The sequence below is a fragment of the Chiloscyllium punctatum genome, chromosome 49, assembly GCF_047496795.1.
Source record: "Chiloscyllium punctatum isolate Juve2018m chromosome 49, sChiPun1.3, whole genome shotgun sequence".
NCBI lineage: Eukaryota > Metazoa > Chordata > Chondrichthyes > Orectolobiformes > Hemiscylliidae > Chiloscyllium > Chiloscyllium punctatum.
Genome location: NC_092787.1, coordinates 13,999,386 through 14,019,226, shown reverse-complemented (window position 1 = coordinate 14,019,226; position 19,841 = coordinate 13,999,386). Strand labels below are relative to the sequence as shown.

Genomic DNA, 19,841 nt, shown 5'->3' with positions numbered 1-19,841 from the left:
TCATATGTAATGCAGTCTTTGTTGGGTGATGTGCAAGTGGAGGGGGCGGGGTGTGTGTGGTTGAGGTGGGTAGAAGGTTTTGGTAATCTTACATCAATCAAAATCACTTTCTGCTTTTCTGAGAAATGGTTTGTACTTCATACTTTGGAATACAGTTCACCACATCAAAGGTCCATGTACAGTCATTCAATGGCCCTCCTTATTGGAATCTTCCGTGTTCCACTGAACTGAGGTGAATGCAAAACTGCCATTTGTGTCCGATGTGAATGCTGACTTATTCACATCACTAAACACCTGTTCTGTTTCTGGTATTCACACAAAAATTCAACAGAGCCATAATTGATAATATCTTTAAACGGCGTGGTGACTCCAAGTATCTGCACATTGGCATGTCAATGTAGTTACTTTTGGCTTCTTTTGCCACTGCCATGCATGGTAGCTCAAGAAATTAAAGGGAACATAGACCATAACCAATGGATGCAGCTACAGCAGAGGTTATCCTCACTGTAGCCATGGTGCAACGAAGATGCAGAGAAATCGAGAATGCGCTAGCAAGCCCTGGGCCAGCAGCAACTTCCAGCAACTGCTGGCTGCCTTCCGCATGAAAAAGCTGCAGGTGAAAGTCCCTCAGTATGAGGAGGAGGTTCAAGACACCCAGAGTTTATCATTCTTTATGACATTTCCTCCAGATGACCAAAGTGCTACTAAACTGAGGAAGTCTTGGGACACAGTCACAGAACTGCTGGTGGCTGTCCTATCCTGGTGGCTGTCAAGGTGATAGCTGCGCTGAAATCCCCTAAGGACCTCAGTGGCATTTCTTAATCCTCAACCCATAAACTTATCAAGACTGTTACTGATGCCATTAGTGCCACGTCATTCCTTATGGCTTTTGCTCAGCCATAGGCTTTATCTGCTTAGTTGGATTTCCTTTAGGTGCAGAACATCAGACGTTGTATGCACATTAGGAGCGCCAAGTCATAATGTTGCAGACTCCATCTTGGAAGCTGCCATGATACCTATATCCTTGATAACTCTTTATTTCTGCTTTATTTCAAGGGTTGGAAGCAATACAATGATAGCTGCTGGAAACTATGATGACCCTCTGCAACATGACCTCCTTTACACCCCTTGAATCTGAGTGCAGACACAATGCAGCCCATTGTCCCATCAGTGCCATGGCTGTGAAAACAATAGGTTTCCTGAAGATGATTTTCTGATGCATTGATCGGTCTGGGGTGGGGGGCAACTTGCAATAGGCCAGACAGAATGTGCTGCATAATCCTTTCATGTTGCACAACTGGAGCAGGCAAAGAAGGGATGTAATTGATGCTGAAGAGCTGGGAGAATAGGAGCAGTCTTCCAGAAGGAAGGTGAGGACATTGAGCAAGAGTATGATAGAGCAGTGCAGCATTGGACCCAACAGGCCAGATGGGACTTAATTGATAATTAGATTACTTACAGTGTGGAAACAGGTCCTTCGGCCCAACAAGTCCACACCGCCCCGCCAAAGCGCAACCCACCCATACCCCTACATTTACCCCTTACCTAACACTACGGGCAATTTAGCATGGCCAATTCACCTGACCTGCACATCTTTGGACTGTGGGAGGAAACCGGAGCAAACCCACGCAGACACGGGGAGAACGTGCAAACTCCACACAGTTAGTCGCCTGAGGCGGGAATTGAACCCGGATCTCTGGCACTGTGAGGCAACAGTGCTAACCACTGTGCCACCAAGCCGCCCACTATTAGTTCCAAGAACTGTGAGCTGAGTTAGGTAAGCATTCATTCATTAGAAATCTTTTCCTGTTTGAAAGGTAAGAAGACGTCTTTATTCCCAGAAGCAATTACAGATTTTATTTTTGTTTGCTTTTCTTGTTGTTCAATTAAAGCTAACATTATCAGCAATTTGAAGGCTTTACAACATGTGATGCTCCTGAATTGAACAAGGAATACATGTTAGGTTACATTGACATTAAAAAGAGTAGCACTCCTTCAGACAAGTTTTTAACATGGTATCATGCTAAGAGTGGGTGACCGCTGTATCTTCATTGTTGCAGCTGCAGTCATAATGACACTCAGTCAAAAGCAATACGTTCATGATTGTGAGATTCTATTTCCAAATAAGAATCACCTCATACCATGTATGTGCCCGCAGAAGCTTTTCTCTTCATTTTCCTCCCACTGTGTGTATTTTGAAGGGCTATCCCTAGCTGGCAGAATTTGACCTGGTGCACAGCAGGACTTTAAGTAAGATGCCTACGGCATGAAGCCCAAAGGTTCCTGGCAGCAATAAGTATTTCTGCTGCTAAGAAACAAGTAATATGTGAGAACAGGGCTGTAGAGAGACGTGTTATGTACGTGATGAGGTGAGCATTACATGGTACAACACTCTTGAACTCACAGAGAGAAATCCTCCACAAATTCTCTGAAATTAACACTCAATCAATCTTGGGAAAATTTAGCCCTGTGTCTCAAATTTTGCTGGAAAAATGACAACTAGTTCATGATGGTAAAAACAATGACTGCAGATGCTGGAAACCAGATTCTGGATTAGTGGTGCTGGAAGAGCACAGCAGTTCAGGCAGCATCCAAGGAGCAGAGAAATCGACGTTTCGGGGGCTTTTGCCTGAAACTTTGATTTTACTGCTCCTTGGATGCTGCCTGAACTGCTGTGCTCTTTCAGCGCCACTCATCCAGAACTAGTTCATGATACACAGTGTTAGAAATGCATGATTTTGTCAATATCTTCTGGCAAAAATGAAATATGCAATGAGTTATGAATCACTAACTTATTAGGCAATTTTTGCTATATGAATATGAAACCCTTACTGCAGCTTATAAAAAGAATTTTTAGGATTCTGTACAAAATGAAAACAAACAGCAGCAGAACGGGTGATCCTCTTGGATGTTTGTAATAAGTCTATGATAAAAACATAAGATTTCCTTAGTGGAACACCTCATCCAGCAGCACTGTGAAAGTACTTTCATTATGTGGACTTCAACAGTTCAAAAACTATAATACTATCTTCTCAAGCTCAAGGAAAGGTGAATAATAAACGCTGAGCTTATTAACAAAAATGAGAATGAGATTAAATAAAAATAAAATGTTTGGTTATTATTGGATAAACAAAACCAATACTCCATTCATGTAAATATAATTGTTTGGTAGCATAGAACTGGAGTATTGCTGAAAAAAGAACATAGAGTCACAGAGTTGTTCCAACTTGTCCATGCTGACCAGATATCCTTACTTAATCTAGTCCCATTGCCAGTATTTGCCATACCCCTCTAAACCCTTTCTATTTATATACCCATCTAGGTGCCTTTTAAATGTTGGAATTGTACCAGCCTCCACCACTTCCTCTGGCATTTCATTACAAACACTCATCACTCCCTGCATAAAAAAGTCCCTTAGGTCCCTTTTAAATCTTTCCCCTCACACATTAAACCTATGCCCTTTAGTTTTGGACTTACCTCCTCTGGGGAAAAGACCTTGACTATTCACACTATCCATGCCCCTTATGATTTTATAAACTTCTATAAGGTCACCCCTCAGCCTTCAAATGCCCCAGAGAAAATAGCCCCAGCCTATTCAGTCTAGCTCAAACCCTCCAACCTTGGCAACATTCTTGTAATTTTTTTCTGAACCCTTTCAGGTTTCATAATATCTTGTTTTTTTTGTCTTGCACTTATCAGGACATTTTGTACAGTATAAATCTGAAGAAAGGTCACTTTGACTCTCCTTTCTCTCCACAGATGCTGTCAGAACTGCTGCGTTTATCCAGCTTTTTCAGGTTTTGTATACAGTATAAATATTGGTTTTCTCCTTAAATGATATTCTTGCGAATCGTCCTGATGAGTGCAAGATGAAATGTGTTCTTTTTCCAGCAATATACTCAGGGAGAAATGTATATAATATAACATTTTCACTTTCCAAAATGTTCTAAATGTATTTGAAATTGTCCAGTGAAAATATACGGGTAGAAATTAGAAGTAAGAAGCCCCCCTCCCAATAGTCAGAGAAATTTAGAAACAAATGTGAAGAGATCTCAGATGTAAGTAAGCATAATAATAAGGGATTTTAATTTTCCAAACATTGACTGGAGCTACTATAGTGTTAAAAGTTTTGAATGATGAAGAATTTGTCAAATTTGTCAGCTTGCCTCATTACTCAGTCCTTGAGTAGAGAAGTTGGAAAGTTATATTGAGGTTGTATAGGGCATTGGTGAGACCTCTTTTGGAGTGCTGTATACAGTCCTGGTCACCCAGTTGTACTAAGGGTATTTTAAGCTCAAGAGGGTTCGGAGAGATTTACCACGATGTTGCTGGATATGGGTTTGAGTTATAAAGAAAGGCTTGATAGGTTGAGACTTTTTCACTGGAGTGTGGGAGGTTGAAGGTGACTTTAAAGAGGTTTATAAAATCACAAGGGGTATAGACATGGTTAATGGTAGGTGACATTTCCCTACAATGGAGATTTCAAGACGAGGGGACATATTTGTAAGGTGAGAGGAGACAGAGTCAAAGAAGACTTGGGGGCAATTTTTTTCACACAGAGGCTGGTTAGTGTGTGGAGTGGAGTGGTGAATGCAGGCACAGTTATAACCTTTAAAAGTCACTTAGATATCTACATGAATAGGAAACGTTTGGAGGGATATGGGCCAGGAGCAGGCAGTTGAGACTAATGTAGTTTGACTTATGTTTGGTATGGATTGGTTGGACAGAAGGATCTGTTTCCTTATTGTATGGCTCTATAAATAATTATAGACAGGCAGGAGTATGCAAGACCACAGACAGCCAGGCTGCATCAGGGGGTTGAGAAGTCCACGTTTCGAGAGTAACTCTTCTTCAGGATCACACCCGAAACATCGACCTCTGCATCTTTATTCCTGATAAAGGGCTTTTGCCCGAAACGTCGATTTCGCTGCTCCTCGGATGCTGCCTGAACTGCTGTGCTCTTCCAGCACCACTAATCCAGAATCTGGTTTCCAGCGTCTGCAGTCACTGTTTTTATCTCCTTATGCTGCCTGGCTGGCTGTGTTCTTCCAGCCTCCCGCTTGTCTCCTTTGGATTTCAGCATCTGCCTTTTGTTTTGTCTCTATAAATAATTAAACATATTGCAAAAGTCTGTGATTTAAATTCTGATGAAAATATTGAGCAGGTATGGCGCATTCGTGACTGGGAAAACAGTTTAGGGCCACGGCCTTTCGCAGGAACTCCGCTGAAATTTAGTGAAACCCTGATGGTTTACTCATCAAATCATCGAACTTGAATATAAAGCAGTAGTTGGAGGAAGTGATCAGCGATTCGATCTGGACCTGGACATTGCGCAGCAGCTCAACGTGACCCACAAAGGTGTGCAGTCCGCAAGCTCCTCCTGCCAGCTCCGTCTCTCAAGGATGGCACTGAGTCCGGATTTCCTGTTATTCCGGACACACTTTTGTTCATGAAAAGGCGGGGCCGGTTGAAAAGTGTGTTTTTTTAATCATGTGATGCAACTTTGATCCAATGAGAAGAAGGTGAGTGATGTTCCTTACTTGTGAAGCGAACACATTCAAATGTTAAGTGACAAACACACACACACACAGACAGACAGATAGAACCTGGGCCGAGAGGCGTTCACCGCACATTGATTTACAAGTTGTCAGGGGATGCGGACTGGGAAAAGGAACACACCGAGAAAACCTGCTGAGGGTTTTAAGGGAAGGTAACCTTTGGAACCGAACCAAACCGACCCTCCCTGTGATCGTCTTTTTTTTCCCTTCTTCGAATATAAAGAGATCAACTGAGTGGAGTTACGGGGTGGGATCAATAGATGAGAACGGTTCAAGTTGCGGCTGGTTGTCAGGCTGAGAGCGACAAGAGGTTATTACGATCTGGCAAGATTTCTGTGCGTCTTTGGAAAGCTGGATAACTCCGTTTCGGGAGATATTTGCTTCGTAATGATGCTTGAGGAAATTATTTCTTTGTTTTGGAATCCGCCTCTCAGTCTGAACAGCTCTTTCTAACTTGTATAGAAATCTTTCTAACCTTGTACTCTGGGACTCTCATCTATCCTGTGATCTGTGTTCTCAAGCAGATAACGCTCACTATCTCTATACTATAGAAGATTTGTTTCTCTGACCTTGTACTCTGCAATTTATTTTATTAATCCTGTGTTGACAAATTTCTCACTCTGATCCAGTGTTCTGAGAAATTTAAGTTACTAATCCTATGTCACGAGAGAGTTCTCACTGACCGTGTATTCTGGGAGAATTCTGTCTCTGTGTTACAGGAGATTTCCCTGTCTCAGCCACTCAACCTGTGCTCAGGGAGATTTTTCTGTTTCTGACCCCGCGTAACAGATTTCTCTCCGACCCTACGTTCTGGGAGAATTCTCTGTCTCTGACCCTGTATTACGGGAGGTTTCTGTCTCTGACCCTGTGAGCTGGAAGGTTTCTCTGTCTCTGACTCTGTTCTGGGAGAATTCCCTGTTTCGGTCTCTGACCCTGTATTACGGGAGATCTTTCTGTCTCTGACTGTGTTCTGGGAGGTTTCTCTGTCTCTGACCCTGTGAGCTGGGAGAATTCCCTGTTTCGGTTTCTGACCCAGTGTTACGGGAGATTTCTCGCTGACCGTGTGCTCTCTTGGAAACCTGTTTGCTCCGGGTGCTATGCACCAATTGGACCTGATTCTGCTGCCGCCGCCAACACTTTGTGACTGCAGGGACAGTTTTGGAAATGCCGGTCAGGAACAGGTACAACTTGGTGGACGATGTGGTTGACTCCAGGACCCCGCTTTATAACGAAGAGGCTTTCGAGCACGGCATTCATTTCCAGGCCAAGGTAATGTCCATCAATAGCGCTACGTTCTTCACTTGTAATGTGCAAACAAATCCATCCGTCCCCACATAAAACTGAATACAAAAGGCGCGAATCCTATCACTGGCTCCAACCGTTTCAGAAACAATCCCTGGTAATACCTCACACCTCGCTGTGGCCCCAACGGCAACAACAATACAAAAGGTTCAACTGAAACCTCAAGATTTAAATGTAGCTGATGCAACAGTTATGTTGCAGAAACATGAGGAGAACGCGCTATATTATTTAATGATTTACTTTGATGTGAAGGTGTTGTTGGAATTCAAACCACATCCTGAACTTTTAGCACTCCTTGCCATCGGCCCGTGACAGAGCCGCCTTTTTAAACTGCAGTCGTATCTGGCACCCGTTCAAATCGTAATCGCGGCATGAGTTTGAAATCAACAAAAGAAATTCACTGGTCGCTTCCAGTCCTTTCAGCTTACACCCTCCCCAGCGCGGCATGGCCGAGATGTCCCGACCAGCTGCACGTTAATACAATGCACTCTGTTTGTTTTCAAGTATGTCGGGAGTTTGGATGTACAAAGGCCGAACAGTCGCGTGGAGATCGTGGCGGCCATGCGAAGGATACGGGTGAGTCCGTTTATATGCAGTGGATATTCTGCCCACATTATCTGATGTGTGGAGTTGTGTAGGGAAGGCTCATGGTGAGAGTGCAGTCAGAGCAGTTACTGAGTGCCGAGATGAGTGAGAGCTGCTGTCTCTCTGCATCACAACAGATATGGGTTCACTCGGGGGTGCAGAGTTTGCATTGACCCCTGTGACAAAAGCAATGGGGAGCACAGGTTCAGTCTTTTGTGGCAGATGTAGTGAAACACTTATAACGGCAATCTAAACAAATTAATGTGTTTTTAAGTTAAAAATCACACAACACAGGTTATAGTCCAAAAGATTTATTTGAAAGCACTAGCTTTCGGAGTGCCGCACCTTCATCAGGTAGACAACCACCTCATAAAGGAGCAGCGCTCCAAAAGCTAGTGCTTTCAAGTAAACATGTTGGACTATAACCTGGTGTTGTGTGATTTTTAACTTTGTACACCCCCGTCCAACATTGGTATTTCCAAATCATGTATTTTTAAAGAAGTCTTCGCTTAAATATTACTTCAGTTAAACTAATTATAAACTGTATCCTTGATCAGTATATTTATTTACTCCAAACTTCCTGATTAGTTTGGGTTTGCACCACCTACAACATCCACTCCACTTGCAGCAAGTAATTCAACTCCTGACTTCCAAAACCTGTTCACAATCTACAAGGCACAAGTCAGGAATGTGATAGAATGTTGACCACTTGCCTGGATGGATGCAGCTCCAAGAATGTTCAAGAAGTTTGACCCATGCAGGACAAAGCATCACATTCATAAATATCTATTCCCTCCACGACGGATGATCAGGAGCAACAGTGCATAGAATCTACAAGACACCACTGTGGAAATTCATCAAGTCTTCTGGGACATAACCTTCCAAATTCATGACCACTACAGTTTTCAAAGGACCATAGTGGCATGACCAGGGGACACCAACCTTCTGAGTTTCCCTCCAAGCTACTCACTACCCTGACTTGGAAATATAGCGTTGTTCTGTGGACTGAAGGGTCTGTTTCCGTGCTGGACGTCTCTATGACTCTATGGTCATTCTTCAGCCATTCTCCTGCTGAAATCCCCATCTATCCCTTCATTGTCAAAACTAGATTTAATCCAATGCTATCCCTACCTTTCTACCCTCTTCCCCCATAAATGCCTGCTGCTTTAAATTTATTCAGTAACAACTTGGAGATAGATAGAAAGAAAGAAAAATTTAGGGGAGAAAATTTCAGAGGTTATAATCTTGGCTACCCATGGTGGAGCAATTTAGAAGTGTCTAGTCAATATCTATCTTTCAATTGACATCACAAAAAAACAGATTTGTGGGAGGTTGGTGAGTGCAGATTGTCCATTGCACATCTTACATTGCAGCAGTTCAGAACAGTCCTAGATGCGAAATTGTAATTCTGCTTTCTCTCCACAGAATCTGCCAGACCTGCTTAGTTTCTCTAGCAATTTCTTTTCTTAAAACATGTCGGCATTAAAATAGAAATGTTTTGTGGGGAAACTGTGTTTCATGGCAGTTACCTATGTGATACATAATGCTTGTGATTAAAAACAGAAAATGCTAGGAATATTCTGCAGAGCTGGAAGCACTTGTGAAGTGAAAAGCTGAGTTAAAGTTTCAGATTTTCATAATGCTGACTATAGACTGCATCAGCAGTACCAAAAAACAGCACCATAGAAGCAAAAAACCGGAAGTAAACAAAGTTTCTCCCCTTCACTAAAATGTGATTGATTGCTTTAAAATATTTGCAATGTACTCGAGTAAAGCATTGAATTTAACTTTACTTGATTTTAAAAGCATTCTCATATTACAGCCTTTTCGCATCCACATTAATGTCTTTCATTTTGTAATTTCTCTCTCCTCCTTCAATATATGAATTTATGAGCTGAAGCTGGGAGTATTTGCATAGACAGATAACTACAGGTACATGTTGAAATACAGTGTTCCCTGCAGAACATCACTGAATAGATGTACATTTTCGAGTATCATGCTTTGTCTACAATAGGTATAATTCATAAATTGCATGCAAGTTAGTCGCTAATGTGAACAATTATGAAGGAGCGATTTGTCCAAGGCCATTGCATTTGCTTATTGTAACAATCAAATAAAAAGAGCATGTTACTACCATGAATGTTCATGGTTTACTCCCCAATCTGTGTTGAGTAACTGATTTCAACCAGAACAACTGCAAAAATGCTACAATTGAGTTCATTGTCTTAAAGAAAGGCTAACTTATCCAAGGTCCTTGCTTCTGAACATTATCCAGCAATGCCTCACACCACCTTGCCCAAGTAAAAGTGAATGTTGTAGTTGAGTGAGGATTGGCTAATCTGTGATGCCTATTACAATTTAACAACCTACTGGTTTTGCTAATATTCCTCAAGTACAAGTTGGGAAAGGAAACTGATTGAGCTGGGGTTTAAGCTCAGTGACAAAATAGTGTCACTCACTTCTAACCTCAGATAACAAATTCCAGATATGTTTCCATCTTGTGTGGTGACTGGCGTAATCACTAAACAAAATCCATCACCAGAATACCAGAAGTAGATATTAAAGTAGTCAAAATCTTCCTTAACGGTGCAGATAACTTAAAGGAGATATTTGGCATGTCTTCATTGATTGAGACTCAGAAAACAGATTCTGAGTTAAACAAATTAGCAAGTGCAGTTCACACTGAAGGAGTTCTGGAATACTAATATATTAAAAATGCAGTTCAGATGAGAAAGTGGAGACACCTCATAGACCTGTGGATAACAAATGCATGGTTGTTCATCAAATAGTGCTACTGTTCAAACATTGTAAGGAAATGTTGTGAGTAACACATGAACTTTCCATAACAGAACGTCTGAATAAACAGACATTTTATCTAGCCAAAACTTCATAAGGGTGGAGTATAATTCTATAAACCCTATGTCAAACAGGTCAGGTCTCAAGGAAATCTCAACATGAAGTCGAATTGGAACCTTGAACACTTATTACCAGTTTTTGAAGAACCATTTAGTTGGATGTTAGTGGATTGTGTCAGACCACTACTAAAAGCAAAAGCAGGATCTAGTATATTGTATAAATATAATAATCATATTTCCAGAAACTGTTACATTAACAGTTACACTAAGGTGATAACGGAAATATTAACACAGGTTTTTACTTGTTATAGCCTGTCAACTGGAATATAATCTGATCAAAGTTCTAACTTTAAATCTAAAACTTTCCAGAACATAACCAGTCATTTAGAGTCATAGAGATATACAGCACGAAAACAGACCCTTCAGACCAACTCGTCCATGCTGACCAGATATCCTAACCTAATCAATTCCCATTTGTCAGAACTTGTCCCATATCCCTCTAAACCCTGCCTATTTGTATACCCATCCAGATGCCTTTTAAATGTTGTAATTGTACTAGCCTCCACCACTTCTTCTCGCAGCTCATTCCATACTTGCACCACCCTCTGCGTGAAAAAGTGGCCTCTTAGGGCCCTTTTAAATTTTTCCCCTCTCACCCTAAACCTATGCCCTTTAGTTCAAACAATTGAAGTCAATTGTCTACCTACCCCAAACGCAGGAAGCTTTGGAGAGATGCCATCGGAATCTTAAAACAATGATTAATGCAAATTGTCATGAATATCCAAAGGACATATACAAAGCATTAGATTCCTTACTGTTTGCTAGCCGATTTTCCCCAAATAAGTCTATGAGGTTTAGTCCCCTTGAATTGATCCATTGCCATAAATTGTGTGGGTCATTAAAATTCATTAAGGAAATGTTATTAAAGCAGAAAGATTAATCACCAATGTTGAATTTCATGTCCATGTTTTTAGAGATGCTCACAGGAGCATAAAAGCATTTTTGAACTTTGTAAGCAAAAATGAAGCTGTGGACAGATAAACATACTAAGTTTGGAACATTTCTTGCAAGAATCAAAGTAATGGTATTATCACCACTGCATGGTGAACCACTGAAAGTGAAATTCAGTGATCCAAACAAGGTAGTTAGGAGGATTAGTAAAGTGATTCATCTGATAGATACTCCTGATCGTCGGAAGAAGTGTTGGATATGTCACATAAACATGTTGAAGCAATAATTAAAGGTAAAGGTGCATAGTCTTACCAAACCATAGGACTGCTGTCTCATTAGAGAGAGATGTCTTGTGATGGTTTAACCTGAGGGTCACCACACCTCAGGTGAGGAGAGTAGTTGAGGAGAGAGTCCTGAATCATGCTGCAGGGAAGAGGATAAGAGAGAGTAAGTGTATCAGTTTATTAAAGTGATGCAGGATGATAGAGCCTGAAGGGGTGAGGTAAAAGGAGATATAGACTGGTTACAAAGTGAGTCTACAATTTGATTAGCTAATTTGGAAATATTGGGTCAGTTAGACACTGTTTTCAATTTTTAAAAATTCATTTGTGGATTGTTTCAAGCGGACCCCAGTCGGTGTTTTTATTCACTCAAGGGATTGGGTGTTGGTGGTTGTGCCAGCATTTATTGCCCGTCCTTAGTGCCCTTGAGAAGGTGGTGGTGAGCTGCCTTCTTGAACTGCTACAGTCCATTTCCTGTGGGTTGAACCACAATGCCATTAGGGAGAGACTTCCAGGATTTTGTTCCAGTGACAGTGAAGGAATGGCCATACATTTCTAAGTCCGTATGGTGAGCGGCTTGGAGAGGAACCTGAAAGTGATGGTGTTCCCCTGTATCTGCTGGCCTGTCCTTCTAGTTGTGAGTTGTCATGAGTTTGGAAGGTGCTGCCTAAGGATCTTTGGAGAATTTCTGCAGTGCATCTTGTAGATAGTACACACGGCTGTGACTGAGAATAGGTGGTGGAGGGAGTGGATGCTTGAGGATGTAGTGCCAATCAAGTGGGCTGCTTTATCCTGGAAGAGGACATATTTAGAGGAAGGACATCAGAAAGATAACTTAGGAAGTATAAGGACATCTGTAAAGGTACTATTTTAGCTATCCAGAAAATAAAAAAATCACAACACCAGGTTATCGTTCAACAGGTTTATTTGGAAGCTCTAGCTTTCGGAGCACTGCTCCTTCATCAGGTAGCTGTGGAGCAGGACCATAATACAGAATTTATAGCAAAAGATTACAGTGTCATACAGCTGAAATGATATATTGAACAAACCTAGATTGCCATTAAAGTACAGAAAATAGGCATAGCAAATCAGTACCTATAAAGTTACATCCTTGTCAGTTAAACACAGAGAAACAAGTACAAATGGAAGCTGAGATTCAATATATGCTGGAGATTCACTTGATTGAACCTACAAAGCATCTGGATTTCACTGGTGGTGTTAATTCCTAAGCCAGATAATTCAATTAGATTCTGCATAGAGTTCAGAAAAGTACATGCAGTCACGAGTGTCCTCAGTTAGACTATTGTATTGACAGATTTGGTTGTGCTACATTTCTTTCTAAGATTCACCTATTAAAGCGGTACTGGAAAATGCTGTTAACATCAAAGGGCTAAGGAGATGATAGCTTTACTCAAACCAAATGGATTTATCAATGTTGTGTCATGCCATTTGGGTTTAAATGCATGACAGCTACATTTCAAAGACTTATGAGTGAAATTGAAGTTGAAGTAACTAACTGTTATTTATTTAGGGGATGTCATAATATACAATAATACATGAGAAGAACATGTAAAACACTCAGAGGACCTCCTTAAGCAACTACAATTTGCTGAATTAGTGATAAATCTGGCCAAAAGTGAATTCACAAGAACATGAGTTACTTACCTAGTGTATATTATAGAACACAGGCAAATATTGCCAAGAATAGCAAAAGTGAAAGCAGTGATGAAATTCCTCATTCCTAAAACTATGCAGGAAATTATGAGATTTTTAGAATTATCTATGCTTATAGGAAATTTGGACACAACTTCAGTACAATATCTGTATTTTTAATAATGTTGTTACATAAGCAGGTAATAGTGGTATGGTCAGCCAGTGGTATAGTCAGCAAAATGCAAAGAAGCCTTTGAGAAGCTGAAGGAAATCCTAATAAATGAGCTGGTTTTGGCTGCCCCTGCCTTTACCAAAATTTTCAAAACAGGAATTCATGCTAGAAACCGGAGCGTAGGTGCAGTTTTATTGTAAAATGTTGAGTCAGGAGTAGAAAAACTAGTGGAATACTTTTCCATGAAATTGAATCAATAACAAAGGAAGTGCTCTATTTGGAAAAGGAAACTTTAGATCTTTAACACTTTGACATCTATGTCCAATGTCATTCCAGTGAAACATTAATCTTTACTGACCATAATCCACAGACATTCATTGAAAAATTTAAAACTTGAAATGCAAGACTGTTCAGATGGTGTCTCTTGGTTCAACCATTCAATGTAAAGGATGTTCACATTACTGACAAGGAAAAACGTAATCACAGATGTATTTAAAAAAATGTAAAATGATGAAATAAGTTAAGAATGTTAAGAAATGGTAAGACTTTTATAAGAGGGAAGTGAGGATGAATGGATGTCAGTCTTATGTTTACACGTGTTACATGTGATGAAATGTATTTTTGAAATCGCGTTTCATCATTTTTAAGGATGAAATCATGTAAAAGCCACATCTTTTTATCTTATTTAATTTTGGATTTTGGAATAAAAGACAAGAGATACTACTTTATACTGAGCAAAGAGATGGCTATAGTTTTTAAAATATGTTTATTGTGAGTTGTACACAATATTGCTTTTTGCTAGAACAGTGAAAGCACCAAACTAACCTGTGTCTCTGCCCTGTGTGGAGGTACTAGAGAGTCTCCATTAACAGCTAGTTGGCTCCCACTTGCTTTTCTCTGCATTTTGTCCTCTTTCTTCATTCCAATCATTGGAGCAGCTGGAAGATAGTGTTGGCTATGCCATTCCACAAAACATTCAGGATCAAGCACTTTCTCGTCACAACGATAAAATGAAATTGGCCCTTCTACAGTGGACCTGGATGAAAACCAGCCACAAGATCGGGTACAACTGCAAGAAGAGACACGAGAGAAGAAGCAAGCTGGGACTGTAAAGGAATTCACCACTGGCATGCAATCAGCAATGGCTATCTTCCCTGATCTCTCTTTCCACCAGAGAAGTGTAATGGAAGTGCAGATCTGAGCAAAGATTGACCAGGGAAAAGTGCAATTTCTTTCCCTATTGCGTGGTTTATTTTGTGGAAGATATTGGATTGAGTCATAGAGATGTACAACACAGAAACGGACCCTTCATCAATGCTGACCAGATATCCTGACCTAATCTATTCCCATATGCAAGCACTAATTCCTCTAAACCCTTTCTATTCATATACCTACAAAAATGCCTTTTAAATGCTGTAATAATACCAGACTCCACCTCTTCCTCTGGCAGCTCATTCCATACACACATCACCCTCTGTGTGAAAATGTTTCCCCTTAGGTCCCTTTTATATCTTTCCCCTCTCACCTGAAACCTATGCCCTCTAGTTCTGGACTCCCCCACCGCAGGGAAAAGACCTTGTCTATTGATCCTATCCATGCCCTCATGATTTTATAAATCTCTATAAGGTCACCCCTCAGCCTCCGATGCTCCAGGGAAAACAGCTCCAGCCTATTCCCTATATCTCAAATCCTCGAAACTTTGCAACATCCTTGTAAATCTTTTATGAAGATTGAGATTGAAAACAAAATTACTTATTTGAAAGGAAAAAAAGAGACTTTTAGAGATCTCTAGAGACTCTAAAAGGGGCAAATTCTCAACTAGTGAGTGAAAGACAGCACTCGTATGCAAACAAGCTTGCCTCATCAGCAAATAGCTAAAAGGAATTGGAAGAAACAAAAAAAAGATCAACTTCTGTGGATCAGATTATTGCTATCAAACTGCATTTTCCTGATTTTCTTTTCTTTCATCTTTAGTACCTGTGTCTTGCTTATGCCTTGCTTAACCTACAGTAAATAAAGATGGTCATAATAGTGAAATCATAATGCTATAAGCTGTGCTAAAAGTCAGATAAATTGTGGTTCTCTATTTAATTACTACTTGACATTGGGACGGATCAATTTTTGAATAACAATGCTGCTTTGGAAAGTAGATGGTTTTGGGAGATTATCGACACCTCTGAGACTCCTTTTGTCTGTAGAGTTGTCATCCAAAACTAATGAGCATACTGTCATTTTAAAGGTGCAGGTATCAATTGTCCGAAATCAGGCCTTTGCAGTAATTATAACTGTTGCTTAGTAAAGAACAGTAGATTATCTAACCATCTGATTACTTCAGATGATGGTGTTTTAACCTTAAAAATAGAGAGGGAGAAAAACTGCAGGCTGCTACAACTAAGCAATGTAATGCACCTACATAAAATCTGCAGGAAAAGAAGACCACTGACATCACTAAGTTTTCAATATTTTTATCAATAATTAGAGGTCTTTTGGAAATAGAGTAACTTGTGTTAAATAACAGTGTGCAAATTTGATTGAATAAAAGTTGAATTTATTCAACAACACTCCACATAGAGAAAATATTATTAGCTCACCATGTTGTTTAAAAACTAATAGAACATAGGAATGGGAATAGGCTATTCAGCCCTTCATTAAACCAGGACTGTATCCTCAATAGCACAATGATTCTGGATTCCTATCATTCATATCTTTATTAGGGTTGAATAGGTTTCCCGTTCTCCTCATCTTTGTTCTTGCCTTTGCATCACTTCATACACTAATCTTGCCATGTTTCAGTGACCTTTTCTAGCCTTACATCCGCTTTGAAAGGTATCGCACATTTGTTCCTCTGCTCACTCACTAATATTCATATTCTCCATCATTAATGGCTAGTTGCTCATTTAGTCATTATGGTGAGGTTTCTTTTGAAACATGTTCATTTTCTTTGTCTTCATTTTCTCTCTTCTCCACTGCATTTCCATTTTTAACTTTTGCCCAATTAAATGGTTTAAGATATGTTATAGTATCTGAGAAGTAATGTTGAAAAATGGCACAATTTATTGAATTTATTTTGTGTTGCACTTATCAGGATAAATTGCAAGAATACCATTAAAGGGAAAACTGACATTTATACTCAATGAAAGAAAAATTCCAATTGTCCTGATTGGTGCAAGATGAAAGACTTCAACAAAATCTTCCACCCTCCGCCAACTGTCTGTGTGGAGTTTGCACATTTTACCCCATGTCTCCGTGGGTTTCCTCTGGGTGCTCTGATTTCCTCTCTCAGTCGAAAAATCCACCAGTTAGGTGAATTGGCCATGCAAAATTGCCAGGGATGTGCAGTTTAGGGGGATTGGCTTTGGGAAATGCAGCATTCTGGGGATAGGGCACAGGGGTCTGGGTGAGATGCTGTTCAGAGGGTTGGTATGGACTCAATGGGCTGAAGGCCTGCTTCCATACTATAGGGATTCTATGAAAATGTGTCTATTTTTCCAGCAATAACCAAGTTCTGAACTATCAAGAAATGATATATAACAGAGGGTTACTATAGTAAACTGTTATTAGCCATTGTTAGAATCTATAGTCGAGTAACCCTTGGCAGTGTTGCATCTTCACTATTTTAGTCCAGCCTTTTAATCCTTTTTTGATAATTTTGGAATTTTATTCTAAAATGTTAATAAATTAATAGGGGAAAATATACCCTTCCCAAAAATATACTTGTCTCTCTTTTTCAGGTAGCCTATAAAGCTAGCTCCTATTTGAAAATGATCAGCACACAGGAATAATTTGGCATTCTGCAAAGACTTGTTTTGTGTTGAACTTCGTTTTGTGGTTTACAGTAACAATTATCTGAACTGGCCAATATTGTAACATTGAGAATCCAATGATAATTATTTTTATTACTTGTCATTTGCAATAGTAATGCTACTTCACTATGGAGAATGTCTAATGTGTAAATCTGAACTGTAGTTTTCTTACTAGGATTTCAGTTCAGTTTAATACTATAGCTGTACTAATAATACTTTAGATTTATTCTTTCCAAAATTGGCTGTGTCAGGACAGATCATTTGTGAGCTATGCAACCCTAGGATTAAATGGTTCTAACTCTATTATTTGTGGTGAATGTGGTGAGGTATTGTTCAATTCACTTTCAGCAATGAATTAAAAAGCTTTGCCTAAGTATAAAATGCAAGATTACATTTCCTTTTGTATAATAATAACGATCTCCAAATAATTTAACAGCTTTTACGGATAATGGTGGTAGCTTTTATGAAATTATATTGTATTGTCATGCAATTATGAAAATGTTTTCTTTGATTTTCTAAGAAACATTTCCACTTCTTCTGTATGATTATAAATAAGGAAGTTAGATAATTATAGTATATAGTCACATAGTATGTACTGAGGGACTCAGGTAGCACAATCGTATTGTCCCTACTTCTTGTTGCCCATCTCTGTGAGACAGCAGTGTATACATAGATGAAGATACAGTAGAGATACGTAGATCTCTATAAAACTTCATTGCTTTATTAAGTACTTAAGTGAAAGATACATACATTTCCTACTAGAGATATCTCAACCATTATCCTTTACTTTCTTGGGTTCTGGTACCAAGCATTATTACCTGGTAGAGTTACCAGTAGGCCAGGCTGGAACACTTCTCAGCAGATGCCATGCCTCCTGACATAGGGTACCTCTTCACAGCTGTTAAGCTCAGAGTTACTGTTAAAATTGGGGCTTTCTTGGGCTGCTTTTTATACAGTTCAAACCTGTGAAATTGGCATTCCAATTTCCTTATTTGGAATTGGTAGTGAAATGTGCCCAAATGGTTTTATTATATATAACTCGAAATTGTAGAATTTCTTTGGTTTCTGCAAATCTTTCTCCCTTTTATGGTCTCAACTGTACCTTACCCCTAATTGGTTTTCATTGTAGCTGGAATGTCATTCTGTTCGTTCTTTCTGTTCATGGGAAAATGTAGAGTTACAGGGATTGGGTAGGATGCTCTTTAGAGGTTTGGTGTTGACTCAATGGGGCAGGTGACCTGCTTCCACATTGTAGAGATTCTATTATGATTCTTGGGTGTGGTAATCTACTCACCTCAGAGAACTTTTTTTTCCCTACAATGTCTTCTGTCTGGCTTACAGATAACTTGTTCCAGTCCATCACAAAATCTCATATTGACTGGGGTGACATGTTGGCTCAGTGGTTAGCGCTCCTGCCTTATAGCGCCACGGATCCAGGTTTGATTCTGGCCTTGGATGGCTGCCTGTGTGGAGTTTGCACTTTCTCCTTGTGTCTGCATTGGTTTCCTCCCACAGTCCAAAGATATACAGGTTTCGTGGCTTGGCCATGCTAAATTGTACATTGTACCCAGGGATGTGTAGGCTAGATGGATTAGCTATGGTAGATGTGGGGTTACAGGATATGGTAAAGGGCTGAATCTGGGAAGGATGCTCTTCAGGGGGTCAATGTGAACTCAATGGGCCAAATGGCCTCCTCCTTGTTTGTAGGAGTTCTATGATTATATGTTTTCCATAGCTTTGGCCTTATCCAACACTCTGAACCAGAAAACCTGAGATAAGTCCCACCTGCGAAGGAGGTGGGTGTATCATAACATGCCCCAAAAGGTGTAGGGTGGCATGGTGGCTCAGTGGTTAGCACTGCTGCCTCACAGCACCAGGGTTCCAGGTTCACTTCCAACCTCGGGAGTCTGTGTGGAGTTTGCACATTTTTCCTGTGTCTGCGTGGGTTTCCTCCAGGTGCTCTGGTTTCTTCTCACATTCTGAAGATTTGCAGGTCAGGCGAATTGGCCATGCTAAATTGCCCATAGTGCAAGTTGCATTAGTCAGGGGGAATTGGGTATGGATGGTTTACTCTTCAGAAGGTCAGTATGGACTGGTTGAGCCGAAGGGCCTGTTTCCACACTGTAGGGAATCTAATCAAAAAAAAGGTTGATTGAAAATAATTTATGATATATACCTTACAATTGGCAAAAGAAAATAATATTGTACCTGTAATAGTCCTGTAAAATGGATATGCAAACAAAACTCTGACTAAAATAGAATGGAGAATTAAAGGATTTAGATTCATTCGATCTTTGCTACTTTTCATATTGTGCTGCTAAAATGGCTCTTTGTGCACTTTCACAGTGTAGGGACTGGAAGATTCAGTTAAAGTGAAAAACTTGTTTGTCTTTCTGTGAGCAAAAATTTGTAGCAGTCAGATATCAGCCTTTAGTCAATGAAATAAACAACTTGTTCAAGAACGATGTCAGTGAAAATGCCTAAGCTTCATACCAATTATTATCTGTTGAATGGCGCTCAATAATTTCTGAATGATAACTTAAAGCCACAACTATCTAAACAGAAGGTGACCAGTTTTGTAACTCACTTTTTAACCATGTGCCATTTTTCTTTGTGAATTAAGGGAAAATGCAACAATTGCATGCTTTGAATAGTTTAGCTACAGTTTCACAGGCAGCCTG

General features: G+C 40.0%; 1 protein-coding gene across 2 annotated transcripts in view; it reads left to right on the top strand.

The window, feature by feature from the left end:
* Positions 1-5,168: 5,168 nt before the first annotated feature.
* LOC140469305 (carboxyl-terminal PDZ ligand of neuronal nitric oxide synthase protein) overlaps positions 5,169-19,841 on the top strand; it is a 129,909-nt gene continuing 115,236 nt past the window's right edge. Inside the window, exons 1-2 of one of the 2 annotated variants that reach the window (XM_072565675.1) lie at positions 5,169-5,522; positions 7,365-7,436. In XM_072565675.1, coding sequence (XP_072421776.1) covers positions 7,422-7,436 — 15 coding nt within the window. In that variant the 5' untranslated portion in view covers positions 5,169-5,522; positions 7,365-7,421. The other variant, XM_072565674.1, reaches the window with a different exon arrangement.